At 36.3% G+C, this 18,069-nt stretch overlaps 1 protein-coding gene across 33 annotated transcripts in view; it reads right to left on the bottom strand.

Annotated features, from left to right (window-relative positions):
- The window catches only part of Sorbs2 (sorbin and SH3 domain containing 2), a 202,409-nt gene that overhangs the window by 70,396 nt on the left and 113,944 nt on the right, over window positions 1–18,069 (bottom strand). For 12 of the 33 annotated variants that reach the window (XM_048791853.1, XM_048791856.1, XM_048791852.1 and 9 more), the window contains 3 exons: window positions 17,582–17,674; window positions 12,234–12,260; window positions 11,871–11,995 (listed from right to left, as the gene is read on the bottom strand). In XM_048791853.1, coding sequence (XP_048647810.1) covers window positions 11,871–11,995; window positions 12,234–12,260; window positions 17,582–17,674 — 245 coding nt within the window. Of the gene's footprint in view, window positions 1–10,285; window positions 10,925–11,870; window positions 11,996–12,233; window positions 12,261–17,581; window positions 17,675–18,069 lie in introns of all 33 variants that reach the window. The other 21 variants (XM_048791846.1, XM_048791847.1, XM_048791848.1 and 18 more) reach the window with 6 other exon arrangements.

The raw sequence follows: 18,069 nt of genomic DNA, 5'->3' as shown, positions 1-18,069 counted from the left end.
AACGAAGCCAGGCAGTGTTTTTTGGAAACAAGACTAGTTTTCACACGGCACTGCAAATTAAGTTTGGGTAGTAGGGGCTGTGAGTGTTGACATAAGGGATTTCTCCCTTAAAAGTTTGAGCTTTTTGTCCTGGTGACAGAAAAATGATATCAGATTGTCCATGGCTGGGCAGTATTAGTTTGACCTTCACAAGAGAAGCCTTGTAGCATAGTTCTTCCTGTGGCCTCCCCATGGCCATAATGTCCCCAAACTATAAATCAGTTTGCCTCATTTTTTTTTTTTCTGACTGATGGATTTAAATACTGATCAAACTAAAAACAACTAAGTGGAAAGGGGATTTGTTTCCTTTCCACTCGTTGAGTCTGTTGATTTCACTGAAACATGAAAAAACAACTGAACTTTAAAATAGCAGTGCAAATAGAAGTTCTTATGTGTGAAAGTGAAGTGAAAAGAAAAACCAGCCAGTGGGAATGGTTAGAGGGCACCGTCCTTGGTTAGAGCTAATGTTAAATCTCAGGAAAAGGAGAAAGAAATGGAAGGAGAAATAAAAGGTTTAAGATCATTAAAGCTATTTATAATATGCATATATGTTGGAGGGATTATCTGCAGCAGGAAGGGAGAAGATGGTCCATTAAACATTTTTGCATTCATCTCATAATTTTGATGGTGTCTGACCACACGTATTAAATATAATGATAATCATAAAACTCCGTGAATGAATGAAACTTCAAAGCAACTTTTCCCTTTTAGTCTCCCCTCCTTGCAGAATACAGGATCTTGGGGTATTTGAGACACTGCCAGGTGTAAGATGGCTAAAAGCATTATGGGATATTATCATCAAGGAGGGACGTGGATTAAAAAGAATTGTATAAACTTAGCAATACTGCCTAGTAAAGATTTAAGTGGTACCATTTGGTGTCCTAGGCCAGCCGTAATTTTCATAGCAGCTGATGTCATATAGGTTGAGGGCCTCATAAAAGTCATAATTATTTTTTTTTGCCTCAGACTTTTAATTGAATACTTAAAATGCACCATATAAAAATTTCTCTATGGGTCATAGATCCCTTAGAAAGCTCTTGATTCTTCTCTTAGGAAAATTGTAAAAATTCATGCATACATAAGGTTCTGTATAAACAGAAATACTTGCTTCTTGACGAATCATATTACATTTGTTTCTATAGCTAGAACTGTAAAATTCAATAGTTGGTCACCCAACTATTTCTTTTTTTGGGGGTACTGGGGATTGAACTCAGGGACACTCAACCATTGAGCCACATCCTCAGCCCTATCCTCAGGGGCTCATGCACTCTTTAAAGCACATCCTTAATCCAGCGAAGTTAAGAAATTCCAACCCTGCATAAAAAGACAGATTTCCATATTCTATTTTTATTTAATAAGCTTTGTTATTATTGTTGTTTAAACATAGTCATTTTAAATATTTTTTTCTTACTGTTTATGATTTTTAAAATCTCTAGAACTAACTGATTGATTTTAAGTCTGAGTTACCTAGACTCAAAAGGTTTTAATGGGAGTGTATACATTGTATTAGAAAACATTTATAATAATTGTAGATTTTATTGGGACAGAGCTACAATTTTATGAAACTATAATAATTATAATTTAATACATCAAATTTTGATTCAAGTCTGAATGAAATTCAATATGAAGCACTCTTTGGGCAGAGTTAGTGGAATTTCTTACCGTAATGTACTTTCACTAAACTAGTTTCCATATAATCATGAAAATATTCCATGGATCTTTAAATTTGTGTATAGTAATTGAAAATTCTGTTAAATATTTTAAACAATAAAAAAGGAGGTGAGTCATCTGCTCAAATGAGTTTTTTGTCCCCTTAAAAATTAGAAAAATTTAATGACTTCAACTCTCATGAGATTGACTCTCCATGTCCTTTGATGTGAAATATGTCAAAAACTAAGGCATATTCTTCCCATAATCATCTGGGTCATCAGATTGTTTGTATGGCATTGCATCTGGGAATGGTCTTTATCCATTCATTCATTTTTCCAAAGAGAACTGTTTCATCTTTTGAATTTTTCTCACTGCCTCCTGACATGGTCACAATTTTGAGTCTCTTAAGGTATGTATGTGGGGCATGTGTATATGTGTAGGGTGTATGTGTGTATGCGTAACGTGAAGGTAATGTGAAATACTTGCTTCTTGATGAATCATATTACATTTATTTCTATAGCTAGAACTGTAAAATTCAGTAGTTGGTCACCCAACTATTTTTTTTGGGGGGGGGGTACTGGGGATTGAACTCAAGGGCACCCAACCATTGAGCCACATCCTCAGCCCTATTTTATATTTTTTATTTAAAGACAGGGTCTCACTGAGTTGTTTAGTGCCTCACTTTTGCTGAGGCTGGCTTTGAACTTGCCATCCTTCTGCCTCAGCCTCCCAAGCTGCTGGGATTATGGGCATGTGCCACTGTGCCAGGCTAACTATTCATTTTTTAAGTAAAGTTTTGAAATACCTTGGAATCCTTTTACATGACCTTAATCTCCACACTAATGAAATACCCCTGGACAGAAGAGCAGAGGGAACCATCTCATATACATTTCCCCAGAAAATGTGAGAAAAGAAGCAAATGAATGTGAAAAAAAGGAGAGAGGAAGAAGTATTATCTTGCTCTGGACTACACTGCAGTAGCAACTTTATTTGCATGTAGTGGCAGAGATGACTGCATAAAATCACCCTGTTTTATGTCTCCTTTGCAAGATTATGTAAAGCTAAGCTGTCTGATTATGGGTCAAGGGTCACTAACTTTTTATGAATTTGAGATGCTTTTTGTTTTTGCTAAAATTATTGAGGGAGGAGCTAGAAACACCAGCTAGCTGCTGCCTGGTCTTTACAAAGAAAGGGAAACTTCCCAAAGCTTGGCATCCCTATTTCACCTGATTATTAAAAATAGCATTGAGCCTGTTGGTCCAACTGAATTCAATCCAGAATGCTAAGGAGAACCTGTGGATGAGAAAGATGACTAAATCAAGTCTGGAGCTCCCTGAGTAATGAAGAGCAAGGGAACTCAGAGGAAGGTGGATGTCAGAAGTGGAAAAAGCACAGTAAACTGGAGGTAAGCACTGAAAACTCAAGTGCCTGCCATGGAGCAGGAAGCCATCTGGACTATGCAAATCAAGCCAGATACTAGGTAACACAGAGAATGCTGGGAACCAGGACAGAATGGAGAAAGCATATTCCCCAAAGGCAGGATTGATCTGTCCAATGTACTTTGACTTGAAAGATGTCACAAGCTAAAGCACATTCTCTCTAAAATGACCGTGTCATGTGTGATATCATTAAAAATAAAAATTAAACTAAAATTAAAAATTTAAATTAAAAATGAAATTAACTCAGTGACAACCACAGCATATCAGCAGTCATTAGCCCTCAAACCACCAGTTTGTTGACTCTGTAGATGTAGAAGATGGAGATGGAAAGAGGGAAGGTGGATGTGGACTTGGTGTGAAGCTGGGATAGGAAGAAAGTGCATGGCGTGGCAGGATGAGGTGAGTGAAGGACTTATTTGGGGGCAAATATTTAACTGAGAGATAAGAGCTCAGTAACTGAAATAAACATTATTTGAATGCAATCTTAGGGGGAAAAAAATCAATGCAAACAACAGTCCATACTGAATAGAATTTCCAAAGTTGAAATAAAGACCAGTGCCATGCCAAGCCATGTTGGAGACTAAGGAAAAAAGAACAGTGATTTTTTTGCAGGAGGTACTGGGGATTGAATTTAGGGGTGCTCAACCACTAAGCCACATCCCCAGCCTTATTTTTGTGTTTTGTTTAGAGACAGGGTCTCACTGAGTTGCTTAGTACCTCAACATTGCTGAGACTGGCTTTGAACTCACAGTCCTCCTGCCTCATCTTCCCAAGCCACTGGGATTAGAGGCATGTGCCACCACGCCCAACTGTGTCCATGATTTTTTATGAAAGCATATGCCAGCAATAGTATTTCCAAACTCTACATCTTTGCTGATCTCATGTTTAATTGAGAGAATAGTCATGTTTGACAATTTCCTCTTGACCAATGAAGAGCTTAAATATTTTTTTTTGTTTGACTTAAGATGAAATAAATTTATGATTAATTTTTTTTGGTAAATAAAATCATCTGAACTTTGAATAATTCATTTTAGTAAAGCTACCTTTCAAATACTCAGTATTTTCAAAAGATCTAAATACTCTAGAAATAAAACCATTAAAAACATACACAAATGTGTATGTAGAGGGACATATTTTCTCTTCAGCTTTATGTTCCATATTTTCTCTTTAGCTTGACAGGGCCTTGGGGACTAAGATATTAACATCTTCCCTTTAACATCTTTAGCCACTGAGCTTCTAGGACTCATTTCTCAAGGAACATGTGGGGCATGTATTCAACAGCAAGCAAAGGGATTTAGCAGGTTTTTGTTTGTTGTTTGTCTGTGAGGTTAACAAATTGCGAAAGATGTAAGTCATATTGTTTGACTTTGACAACAGGTGGGAGAGCTTCCCGGTGGCCTTGGATCTGCAGTCAGGTAGACTTGGTTAAGTTGTATCATCTTCCTTGGCCTCAGTTTCCTCATATGTAAAATATGAGCATAAGTAAAACCCATCTCATAAAGTTTGTGAAAAATTAAATGAGATAATGTAAGAAAGGTGCTTGGCACAGTGCCTAATGTGTTGTAATAACTGTTATTCTTTAAAAAAAACGAACATGCTTAGAAGGCATTGGGATGCTTTGCACAAAAAAAAAAAAAAAAAAAAAAAACAGGATAGAGAGAAGACAGCAATATGAAAACTGTCAATAGTAGGAAGAAAACTTCAACTTTTCTTGCTCCACAGAATGAATATGTATGATTTAAGGAAGGTAAGTTCAAGAAGAAGCTGATTACCCACCTTTTGGGAGATGCAGAGGATTTCAAGATTCTTATGATTTTTAAATGGGGATAACAATCCCAAATATTCTCTAACATTCAGTCTTTCTCTTACAAACACACACACACACACACACACACACACATCAGATGAAGACATTGTCAAAGATCTTGTAAACTCATAGCGAAGTGGTTACAGAACATTGGTTGGCCAGACTAATGGAATACATCAAAGATCAGGTCTGGTACTTTTGGGGATGGTCCAGAAAGTAGACTCTGTAGTTTGTAGTTTTTCTACCATTTCCACACCGCTGACACTTATTCCTTACTCTGCCTTCCTTAATTTCTACATATTGATCCCATGGAGCAAAAGAAATGAGTTTTCTCTCTGATCTACTTGACAGTCAGATAAATTCCCCTTTGTGTCCCCAACATATGTGCAGTAGTTGCTGTGGAAGTCTTTGGCAAATGATTGATTATGTTGTTTCATAACAGAAGGGCCAAGTTTATCCCTTAGATGCAAAGAGCACAGCATGTACAAACGCCATCAAAGACCAGGTGTAGCTATTTGCTGTCTTTTCAAAGCTTCTGGCTTAGACTTTCACACATCTGACACTGAGAACAGTGTGACAATTTTAGCAACGGTATATTTGTTCACACAGCAACAGAAGGATAACATGCCTCATTTGTCATCTTTCTATACATAAATTTGTGGGAGGTAAATTTTAAAATGTGCAGTTGACAAACCGTATGTCAAATTGTCAGATATGGAGAGAATTCCTCAAACAGTAGCCTATAGTCATCTATTTACACTAACAGTCAGACTTTCATAATAACAATCATATGTAAATGAAACTTCTACAATATTAAAATTTGTTTTCCCATCCTTAGTGTAGATTGCTTTTGTTTCTTGGTCTTCTGATTTCTTGGGAAACTAATTTTTTACAGTAGCACATGTTTAACTGATTTATAGAGTATGGCTTATAGTGCTTGATGTTTACTAAGATTTCTTGCAAGAATGTGAAATGTAAGTATTTAAAATGGAAAGGTCACCTGTGTAAAAAACCATTAAATGGAAAATGAGGGTTAAAGATGATGTATATTACAATAGTAATGATGTGAAAACAAATTAAATGTCCATCAATAGATGAATTGATAAGGAAAATGTAGCATATACATACAATGGAATATCCTTTTGCATTAAAAAAAAGGCAATCTTTCAATATGTTGCAACCTGGGTGAATCTGGAGGACATTATGTAAGTGAAATAAACTAGTCACAGAAGGATGAATACTACATGATTCCCCTTATGTGGGGCATCTAACACAGTCAAACCCATGAAAGCAGAAAGGAGAGTGGTATTCGCCAGGGGCTGTGGGGAGGTAGAATTGAATTGCTTTCAATGTGTGCAGAATTTCATTTATGCATGATGAGTGAACTGTAGAGATCTGCTGTATGACGTTATGCCTGTAGTTGACTACACTGTAGAGGACACTTCAAATTTGTTAAGGAGGTAGATCTCATGGTACCTGTTCTTACCAGAATAAAAAAATAAGACAATTAAAACTGCAACACCTTTATGCTTCCTTTTTTGACTGTTAGGACACTCTCTATCTTGAAACAAACTATAAGCCTGATGAAGAAAAGTCTTATTTACCAGTATAAAAATGAAGTATTCTTAAAAATAATATATTTCTTTTCCCCGATCAGGTCCATAATTTGTAAAAATGACATCATTTCAAAATAATAACGGTTACTTTATGTTGAAGAATTACTGTGTAGCAGCCACTATGCCAACCTTCCTATATGCATTATCTTACTTAAACATCATGGCAACTGTAGGAGATGAATGCTATTATTAGCTCCATTTAATAGATGAACAAACTGAGGCTCAAGAAGGGAGAATAACTAGTCAGAAGGTCCTATGTTAATATCTCCTTGGAAGATCTGACAGTCTAGTTGCTCTCCTCCCAGGCTTTCTTAATTGCACTCCCAAAGTCAAGACTAGGTTTTCAAATTCCCTCTTACCCTTGCCCCGTCTGGTCTGCAGCACTTGCGCAGTGAACTATTCCTTCTCTGTGTGATTTCCTCTCTTGTTATTCACTTGCCCCAGATCCCTGGATTTCCTCCCTCTGAGAACATGGCTTTCAGTCTCCTGGGCTGGTTTTTCCTGTTGATGTTGGGATTTGCTTAGGCTCAATTCTTGGGGCATCTTCTTTTCTCCACACTCGTTCCCTGTTGACCTCACTCAGTCTCATGACTACGAGAAACATCTGTAAGCTGATGGCTTTAACCGAGAACCTGGCCTTATTTCCTGAATTCCAGACTCTTGTATCCAGCTGCACACTTCACCCCTCCCTGTGGGTGTCTTAGAGACACCTCAAAGTTATCATGTCCCAGCTGGATGTAGTGGTGCACCCCTGGAATCCTGTGACACTGGAGGGTGAGGCAGGAGGATTGCAAGTTTGGGGCCAGCCTCAGCAACTTAGCGAGATCCTAAGCAATTTAGTGACACCCTGTCTCAATAATAACAACAACAACAACAATAATAACAACAACACAAAAGGGTTGGGGATGTGACTCAGTGACCCTGGGTTCAATCCCTAGTACTAAAAAAAAAAAAAAAAGAAAAAAGAAAGAAAAAACCATGCCCCAAATAGTATCTGTTTCCCCTGACTGCTCTGCCCATGGTTGTTTGGTCTCTGTTGATGGCAACACCACCCTCTCAGCTGATGTCAACCTTGACTCTTCCTCTCACGCCCCATGAGCAATCTGCCAGGAAGTCCCTTGTACTGTACTTCTGAAATACAGCCACAGAGTTGAATTTCTCACCACCCCTACTGCTTCCCCCTGGATTTCAGTCACCATTGTTTCTCACCAAATTTATATTTTCCTAATGGGTTTGCCTGCCCGCTTTCTGGCCCTAAGGTAGTTTTGTTCTCAATTGTTCTAAATGTCCCTGCTAGAATGAGTTGGTTAGGATGTAAGTCAAATAATTATAGTAGCAGCCTCAAAATCCTTCAGCGATTCCCATTTTCACTGAGGATAAGAGTCAAAATCTTTGCAGTGGCTTCCAAGGACTTCGGTCAGTTGGCCTTTGTTTTCTGTGACTCCACCTCCTATTACTCTAGGCCTCACTTCCTCTCTGGCTTCCTTGCTGGTCCGACCTTGGACCTTGAATGGCAGCAGCATGCTTCAGCCTTAAAGTCTTTGCACTGGATATTCCCTCTGTCTAGAATATTTGTCCCCACTTCAATGCTGTTCTGTCCTTTCAGTGATATCTATTTGACTAACCCGTTTTAACGTGGCCTGTGCGCCCCATCTCTCTGCTTAGCATTGCTTAATCATGTTTCCACAGAGTAATGTCTTTCTAATGTAGATAAATTACTTAAGTTTTTATTAACATTTGCCTCCCACCCCCACAAACATGGCTTCAACTTCAGCTCTGTCACTAGAACCTTGACATATAGCAAGTACCCCATAAATATTTGTTGAATGAATAAAAGTAGCAGAATCTTGAATCTTAACTTTGGGATCATGCTAATCCTCTGGGGATTATGTAATTATCAATTACACAATGATACTATGACAGAATTTTACATATGGAAATCTTTGCTTCCTAAAAATCTGGCGGATACAAGTTGATTAATATTTATTAGATAGTGGAGACCCACTATCTCCAGTCAGCCTGGATAGTGACAAAACCATGGAAATGATCAAACTTAGGTTTTCAAACATAATAAAACCATTTTGAGGAACCAAACTATATTAGATGAGTCCAATAGTTCTAAATGTCCCTGTGACTTCGCCGAGCACTGCTTCCTGTAGGGACACATCCTGAGACCCAAGTCAGCTTCCTGATGCTAGCACAGCTCTGGCTGTACAGGCTCAGATTGATTTTGCTTCCTCAGACCATCCTGAGCTCTTGGGCCCCATCAAGACATCTGCCTTATTTCTCCTTATGTCATAGCCCCATGTCTCCTTGTCACTAGTGAGTTAACTATTTCACAATGAGAGGTATCATAGTTCTTCTGAGGACAAGCTCTGCGGCCATTGGGTTTGTATTCTGACTGGGGAAGCAACTCACTTTGGTGCCTCAGTTGCCTTATCTATAAAATAGTTGTAATAATACATACATAATCAATACATATTGACTATGGAAATAATCAATAGGGCAACGCCTGCATATGGGAAAACCTTATTATTTATTAGCTGCTTTTATTATTGATATTATCTTATTACATGTGGGCTCTCCAAAGATATTAATGTTAATCCAAAAAGTTTGCTCTCCTGAATGAGTTTTGTATATTATGATTAGCTAAGTTTTCTACATTATGAATGGATAGGAGGATCTTGGTGTCAGATATCTATTGAAGACTCTCTTCAAAGTTGTGTTGTGGTTTGTCTTTAACAACTCAGCTGCAGTAAATAGTATTATACAAGCTATTTACTTAGGTCCTATTGTTTTCAATACTTTCATGACTGCTATTACTGCTAGTATTATGTTTTTCATTAGTGGTTATCATTTATTGAGTGTTCGCTCTATCCTGAGTAAATTACCTCTAATAGCTTCCCAGTCTTCCCACGACCTATGAGTTAATACTCTGATTTCTTTGTTCAGACTCCAGAAAATTTAGTAATGGATTCTTCATGACAGTCAGTGGTAGAGCCTGGATTAAATTATGTAGTTTGTTCTTCAAGTTTCTGCTCTGAACACTACAATATTTCATGGAAAATCCAAAAATAATGGAGCACATTTCTCTTCTAAACAAATAATAAGTGTCAACACAATGATGCTACGACAGAATTTTACATATATGAAAATCTTTGCTTCCTAAAAATGCGGGTAATAAAAGTTGATGAGTTCACTATACTTTCTGACATGATAAACTAATCTAGTTTCAGTCAAAATGAACATTGAGCTACAAAGGAATAAACAGTGCTTGATATTGTGATGAACATTTCCTGCTAGAGTGAATTATTGACAATTATCTTAAGAAAGTGTGTACACTCAAATAAAATTAGCTAACGAAACATCTGGTAGGATAAAAATCTCTTTGAAATCTGAAAGTACTTTAAGTATTGAAGTGGTTTGCAGTGTCTTAAAGAACTGACCCTTCAGTGATTTCTAAAATATATCTAGGAGGAAGAAATTTCTAGAACTGATTTCTGGATAAAAGTGTGTGTGTGTGTGTGTGTGTATGTGTGTGTTTAATTAAAATATACCTGGAAATTTACTGGTAGATTTAGTCAACTTTTAAATTCTAACTGTAAGATGGTTTCTTTCTCCTTTTCCTTCCTACTTGGAAACAAACAAAGCATTAGTTTGTGTAAGAAGCCCAAACCAAAGGAGTTAGAGTCTCTATTATGCACACGAAGAAGAGACTGGAAAGTGTAATGTACCACCCGGCAGTCTGAGGACTGAGAGGCCACAGCAACTGCAGACATTTGTTTCTCTTGCTGAGGAGGTATCTTTGTAGTCTCTGGAGGAAGCTCAGGATGCTGTTTGTGGCTTTCAGGATCTTTTCCTGAAAGGGGAGCTATTTGAATGGAAAGAGATGCTGTGTGTATCTCGGGCTCTGGGTTAGGGGGTGGTGAGGAAGGCCTTTTGAGAAATAATGGTACTTCAATAGGTTTGGAGAACTGTGGAGAACTCATGGGGTTGCTACTTCCTAGATCCTGGTTCTGAGTTAGTTTCATGGTAGAAATTCTCCGAGTATGAGAATCTTGTGTGTAGTCCTCTTGTAGCAATGGGGTACTGTCAGCGAAGGGAGCAGAACCTATTCTGGGAGCTGCTGGGAGAGGATTAGTGATTTTTTGTGTATATGACATAGTTGTGTTGGATTCTTCAGAATATACGATTGTCTGGCTAGAATTGTCACTAGAATGCATAGTTGTGTGAAGAGGCTCTTTGTTAGTAAAGTATTCTGTACAGGAAGGGGTTTGTGGGTTAGTTACCAATGAGTCTAAAATATCAGGCTTTCTGTGATTGGTTATCAAGGAGCTACAAGAGCTCTCTTTTCTGGCTGGTGGAAGGGGTGCCTAGATGGCCAAAAGCATCCGGAAAAAGAAATAACATTGAAGGAAAAACAGAGAAAGTCAAAGTTAGTCATGAAAGAAACCTGCCCTTAAAGGTAGAACAATCTCTCTTTTCTCACTATGCTTTACATTCTGTTGGCTATATTAAATTATCATTTTCATTCCTATAAAAATTCCTATTTTAGCCAGGAGCAAGGGTGCACATCTATAATCTAGTGGTTTGGGAGGCTGAGGCAGGAGGATCACAAGTTCAAAGGCAGCCTCAGCAACTTAGCGAGGCTCTAAGCAACTTAGCAAGATCCTATTTCAAAAGAAAAATATAAAACAGGCTGGAGAATGTATCTCATTGATTAAGTGCCCCTGGCTTTAATCCCTGATTTAAAAAAATAATATTATAAAGTTGCCTCCATCCACATTCTGGGATATTATGTTAAAAATGAACATATGTTCTCTTGGCATATTTTTAGACTTCAAGGTCTATGGTTAATTAGTCACATAGTTTTATAATATTTTTCATGCTTGTGGCACAATTTTACTCAAATCTTCAACACAGAGTCCCTTTAGTTTTCAGAGTGAATAGTTGCATAACTCGTATTTATTGAACACATAATGTATTGTTAACCTTATGACTTTGAAATCCAAAACATCAGCTGCCAGCTTCTTAAGAATTAGAATGTATCCTAAACATTCTGTTAGAAGATGGCTTACTTTTATGAGCTTAATCAGAAAAAAACAAAACAAAACAAAACAAAAACCCATAAAAAACATGAAACACTTGTTTTGAACTTAAAATTTGTTCTCCTTGTAAATAGAAGTCTGGCAAACAAAGCAAATTCAAAAGCAAATGTATATTAAAAAGAAAAGACTATGAAAGAGGTTGCTAAGAAAGAGATTCTCTTTAATAACCATGCTTTAAAGTAACACAGTAAAGAAGAGTGTGCAGGATTACCTGAGTTGGTGATTTCTTTTCTTGCAGGTTTGGTCGAACACTTCTAAAACCTTTTGCTGCAAGAGAGGAATATGTAGCATCTCCGTTCAGTGTCTCTTGATTTCGATCATTGTAAGATCTCCACGCTTTTATTAAGGGAAAACAAATTGGATACAAAAATATCTGGGTTCACATAAACATTTTTTTTCAGAAAATTTATTTTTATTTCTAAAATGGAAGCATTCTTACTAGAATTTTCATTTAAAAATGCATAGCAATATATGAAATTTAAGTTTAACATGAGATCAACAATGTGGCTATGGATACGTAAAAAAAAAAATCCTCATAATAAATATAATAGTTATCAGAATATCTTTTCTGTACCTGAGTCTGGTGAATGAGAATCACGCCCTGAAAGAAAAAAAATATTGAAATTAATGCAAGGGTACAATAACTGAACAATCCAGTGAAAATACTTGGTGAAGAACTACGTGCATTATTTTTGTAGACATTATCTCAGTTCTAAAACTCTGGGTACTTTAAATATAATGAGAGGTTTGTGCATTAATTTTAACTTCAATGGAAATGTCATTTACTAAATAACCATAATATATAATTAACACATATATCAAACACTAATTTTTCTCCTCAATAATGCTGCAGCCATATAATTTTAAGATTATTGTTACCCATGAATTTCTTACATGAATTTCTGAATATTGAATTAAAGGATCTAAAAGGATCTGGTTCATAAATAATGGATGTTTTTCATAGCATTAAATCAAATGAGCAGACCCATAACTGGTAAAAGCCCTGTTGTTACTGACTTTATTTAACTTCTGTGCTAGAGATGAATTTTTTAAAATAGTTTGCATTGTTTCTATCAGATCATGAGATACTTTCAAATAATCTGTTACTTTTTAATTTTCTTCCTATTGTTATTTAAAAATCATTTAAATTTAAAATATGAAAGAGCTGTTAAAATGCATTCCATTGTCCTTTAACTCATGAATCTTGGAAAATAAATTTCAGTAGCTTAAATCACTCTTGGTAATGCAGTTGGAAATTGGCTCAATCCCATATTTATTATTGATTTTATTGGAATTATGCATTCAAGGATCTTCTGTATGTACATTTGGGGTAATCAAATGTGCCCAATGTTCACATTTAAAGTTATCAATTTGTCTGTGTGGTTCTATTATACAACATGGTTAATTGCACTTAGATATATAAAACCTTGAACTTGGAAAGACTCCTAGGGGCATTTAACTGTCCAATTCCTTCTACTTGTTACCTGGGACCATTATTAAATTACTATTATTTCAGTGACTTTTTTCTTCTTCTCATGTATAGGGTATAATTATTTTGAATTCTGAACACTAAATTTGGGATGATAGACGCATAAATAGTTAGGAAACCCTATTTAATTTTACATATTCTCGTTCCCTCCTTTAGGCAAGGCCTTTCAGACAGATTTTTTTCTAAATCAAAGGAAGAAAAATAAATATGAATCAGCACAGAGTAATTTAGAATGACTCCAGCCCAGATGAGTTAGAGAAGACTAACAAATTCCCATTCTTTATAAAACTGAAAAATAGTATGGATTTTAGCTCTAATGAATGAAAAATTGGAGTCATAAAATGAATACCAAACAGTAAAAATAACTTTGAAGATTTATGCATAAAATGTACTGGATTCTATTTCCAGAATTTGATGGGAGGTAAAGATTGAAATTCATCATTTAATTCAGTTAAATGATGTTGAGGACTCTATAAAGAAAATAAACATAGTCTAGTGATGCAGAGCAATCTCTGGAATTTTGTTTGGGACATTTAGGAAGAGAGATTTAGTAAAGACTAGGGTGTCACACACTGTGGACAATGAACAAATTTGGGGACTTAAGGAAAAAACAATGAATTAATAATGATTGTTATTTATATTATAATTATTTGCTTGAGAATAGGGAGTTTATTTTTCTCTTGGTTTGATAGGATGAAAAAAGAGGGTATGTAGTATGTGCTGAGGAGTGAGGTCATAGGAGCCAGATATGTGGAGGTGCAGGTGGTTAGATGGGAGGGTATACTAAGCTGGTCTGAAGGGTGTGATGTTTGTATGTGAGGAATCTCCTGTCATTGACAGTTTGTAGGGGGAAAACCCTGTTTTTTCACATTGCTGATCACATCAGAGATTACAGGACCCTAAGAAATGATACATGGGAGAATCAGAGGTCAGTCTCTCTAGGCCCAACTATGGACCAGGGTGTGCTAAGGAAACATGAGATATTAATAATGGTGTTCTCTGCTGAAAGGCCTTGCCTAAGAGGGTACAAAACTGTGTAGAATTAAGAGAAAGGAGGAAAGAGAAAAATGGCCATGGATTAAAATTTCAGGATGAAGCAATATTTTTATCTAAGTTTATGTTGACGATTTAAGTCTACTTTTAAGTGGGTGGTTTTTAAGGATACTGACATGTACAACATTTCAATTTCTTTAAAGTAAGCCCAATTATAGATATTAAAAATCCCCAGCTCTGATTTGTGACTTTATTGTAGACTACAGAAGTCCTAAAAGAGAAGTTCCTTCCCACATGGACACCATAGCTCTACTATATAGCTCAACTTCTATATTATCACTGCCAGAGAAACTTGGGAAAGGGAGGACATGTGTATTTTGGAGCAGGTAACAGAAGGTTTCCCAGGTCTGTGTCAAGAGTAAAGAGAATATGGATTCTAAAAATTAAGAAAGTTGAGCAGGTAAATGGCATGGCAGATACACAGGGTGAATAGTTTTGCCCCAGATCTTGAACATCACTGATGATCATTCACTTGTGAAGAATCAGAATTAAGATTCTAACAATCAGAATCCTTAGTTTCTAGTATTCTTTAGTAGACAGCATTGTTTGCCTGAAATGTTAAGAATGACAAAATGAGATTTTGCATCTGAAAATAAATAGGGTCTTTGAGGGTTGAGACTTGTCAAAGCTCCTCACTTGCACAATGGGCTTGTCCTGTGTCCAGGCCTTAGTGGCTGAATACCTGTCAGAGATATTCTTTAAGATATTCCTGGTCTGTTGTTAGGGATTGGCCCTCAAAGGACCTTCTCAACTTTATGATTCTAACATCAGAGTTTTCATGTGACTGTGTTGGTTGTGCCTATCTGTCACATCACAATTTTTATGCTCAGGTTTTATTAAAATTCCTTTTAACTGATGTACTATATTGACACTATCACCTATATTTTTCTTGAAAATTATGAGGACTTTAATCCTTATAATGCATTTCTTTAGAGGGCTCTAGTGCTTTGTAAGAATTAAAGTAGACCTTAAATTCATGTCAATTAGTTCATGATTCTAAGTACCATAATAAGTCTTTTCATTTATTTTCTTTAGTTACCTTCATTTAATTCTGACAAGGCCTTGTGGATTTGGGAAATGATGTTCTCAGAGAGGCAGGAAAGTGACAATTACATTCTATTTTTTTAAGGAAGAAAACTTGAGGTACAGACAAATTTTTTTTTAAGGGCATAAAACACACCGGTGATATAGGCAAGACTATCTCTTGGTAGAGTGGTCTTGTCACGCATGGCATCCTTACCAATGTCACCTCAGACTGCCAAGGGTTTTTGATTAAGTGAAATGTACTTTGGATGTTTGTCTTTAATCATCATTTTGCACCTAGCCTAGGTTTGAAACATCGGTGTGAGAGATGGTGCATTATCCTATGGGTCTTCATTTCTGATGAGAGGAGGAGGAGACACAGTGATGTAGGGGATGAATAGTTGATGACACCTACGGACCTTCTGATCTGGAAGGGGCTTGGGGGAGGGGTGGAATCTTGTGTTTGTTTATGGAAAGGTTGTTGAATTTCGAGAATATTGAATGTAATAAATACTTATTAATTCCCTTTTGATTCACATAAAACGGTCAAATATATTCTTATTAAAGCTCCCTCAAAATGTGATTGGACACAACAGATACTGATTTCTTTCTTTAAAATGTAATTAAAACTTCCTTAAACCAGTTAAGATTACCGTATGTGTCTGTTTTAAAAATTACATCCAAAATTCAGGGGACTTTATTCTCTAGAAATCTTACTTATAGTGAGATAAAATATGAAATAGCTCAGAGTCAGTACATAGTCTTATCATTGAAGATTATTTCATATTCCTGAAGTGTTAAAATTTTTCTCCTATTTGGATTGTGAAGCATGGCATCTTTTTTCTAGCAAGTTGACTGATAGGAAATTGTTCATGTTTAACTTTTGACACTCCCAAATGGCAATCTCTATTCAATCTAATACTGTCTTTTAGTGGCTACTTTTATAAATAATAGTAAATTGGCATTGATGGAACAGTGTGTCATGCCTCAGGAGTACATCAGTGGTCCACACCTGAGATTATACTTGATAAATGATAGTCATGGTACAGGCATTCCAATTACATGATGGCTCTGGCTTGTATTTTGTTTATTTCCCTACCTCCTTTCATTTTTATTTCCCTGATGTATCTAATGTAAATGCCTATAGGTTTTGTAACACCTTGTCATGTTTATAAACACATGAATAAAATTTGTACAAATGTATCTAGAGAGATTTTTGAAACCAAAAATGAGATCATACAACATACATTGCAATACAACCTGAAGTCTTTTAATCTTAACATATTATGAAACTTCCTGGCCTGATATTCGAATTTGGACATTGAAATCCATTTGTGAATTGGAGATGGTAAATAGAAGTGGGATTCTGGATATGAAAGTTTGTTTTTTCTTCAACAAAACTGGGTAGTTTAGGATCTGGTGGCTTTAAAGCAAAGGACGCCTATAGTATTTAATCAACTTCTAAATGTATGTGAGTAAAAGATTGTTATATGCATAGTAAGAATTAAATTTATTTAAAAACTTTTTACCCCTTTCCCAATTTTGCTCTAAAACCAGAGACCGCAACTAACAAGCCAACAATGAAACCAACCAACCAGCCATCAGAAGGCTTGGCTATGTTTTGGAGTCTAGGAATAGGGTTTTTTTCTGGGCTCACTGATCTTTTATAACTGCAGCCCCCTCCTGAGGGAGACTGTGCCTGAGGGCTTAGGAAAGTCATTGTTATAAAGAGACTACCTGAGTGATTGCCAGAGTGTCACACCCTCAGTGACTTTCTAGGGTATATTTTTATCTGTAGGTACACATTAATCTTAACTGGTCAAGATTTTCATATATTTAAAAATATGTATTAGATGGGTCTTTGCTGATTAATGAAAGGGTAAGGCCTTTCTCTCAAAACTAAGATTCTATCATTCTGCTTGTAGTCTTTGGTGAAGAAGCAAATTAATGAAGATTGGCTTTCCAGAATTTCTTCCTGACCCCTATATCACCAAAGGAACATATGAGTTATCATAATGAGATATGATGTTACTTTATTTTATGAGATAACAAAAACTTGAACAGTTATTAACGTTTACACTTATTCAACATGTTTTTGGCAAGTGTCTGTTGTTTTTAATTAAATTTTTAAATGTGTTCTACAAGATATCAGTTTCTTTTGACCTTTTATTTTTAGAACATAAACAGATAGAAGGGATAAAATCTATTCTTGGGATGAGAAAAATAAGAACTCGCGGGCATTTGAAAGGTATTTACAGCCACTGTACTCATCCAAATAAGATCATTCTGGAAAGAAAGAGAGGTCAGGTACAGCCATTCAAGTGTGACATTCTTTCTGTGAGTTAGTGGTATTATACCTGCGGCCAATAGGTTTGGAGAACTTTGAACTCTCTTCACAGATGTTAACGTAACAGACATGGCAGCACGTTTGCGAGCACACCCACCGCTATCTGGAAGCAAAAAAATGATATAGCAGAAGCCAAGGCAACAGAGGAAGCACATGCAAAATCATGCGTTTTAAGTGAAATGTGCCAAACACTCGTGAGGGAGATGAACAGTCAGAATTAGTAACCATGGAGCACATCTGCAAATTTCACACCCATCCCCTAAAACGGACAAAACAAACAAACAAAAACCCCCAGGGGTCTGTCTCAGAAATAGATGCCAATGCTTTAGGAAAAAAACAAAAGGTTTTATATTTAACATTCAATGTTTTTTTGTTAATGAAAATATAGGCACAGAGCTCAACTGTTTTTATACCATTTAAATTCAATGCATAACTCTATAAGCAGTATAGCTGCTTTAGAGTTATGGATTATCTACTGTCCACAGTTAAGCTCTATAG

Source organism: Marmota marmota, unplaced genomic scaffold, assembly GCF_001458135.2.
Source record: "Marmota marmota marmota unplaced genomic scaffold, marMar, whole genome shotgun sequence".
Classification (NCBI taxonomy): Eukaryota; Metazoa; Chordata; class Mammalia; order Rodentia; family Sciuridae; genus Marmota; species Marmota marmota.
Note: the sequence above shows the minus strand (reverse complement) of the source record. Positions and strands in the feature narration are given on the sequence as shown.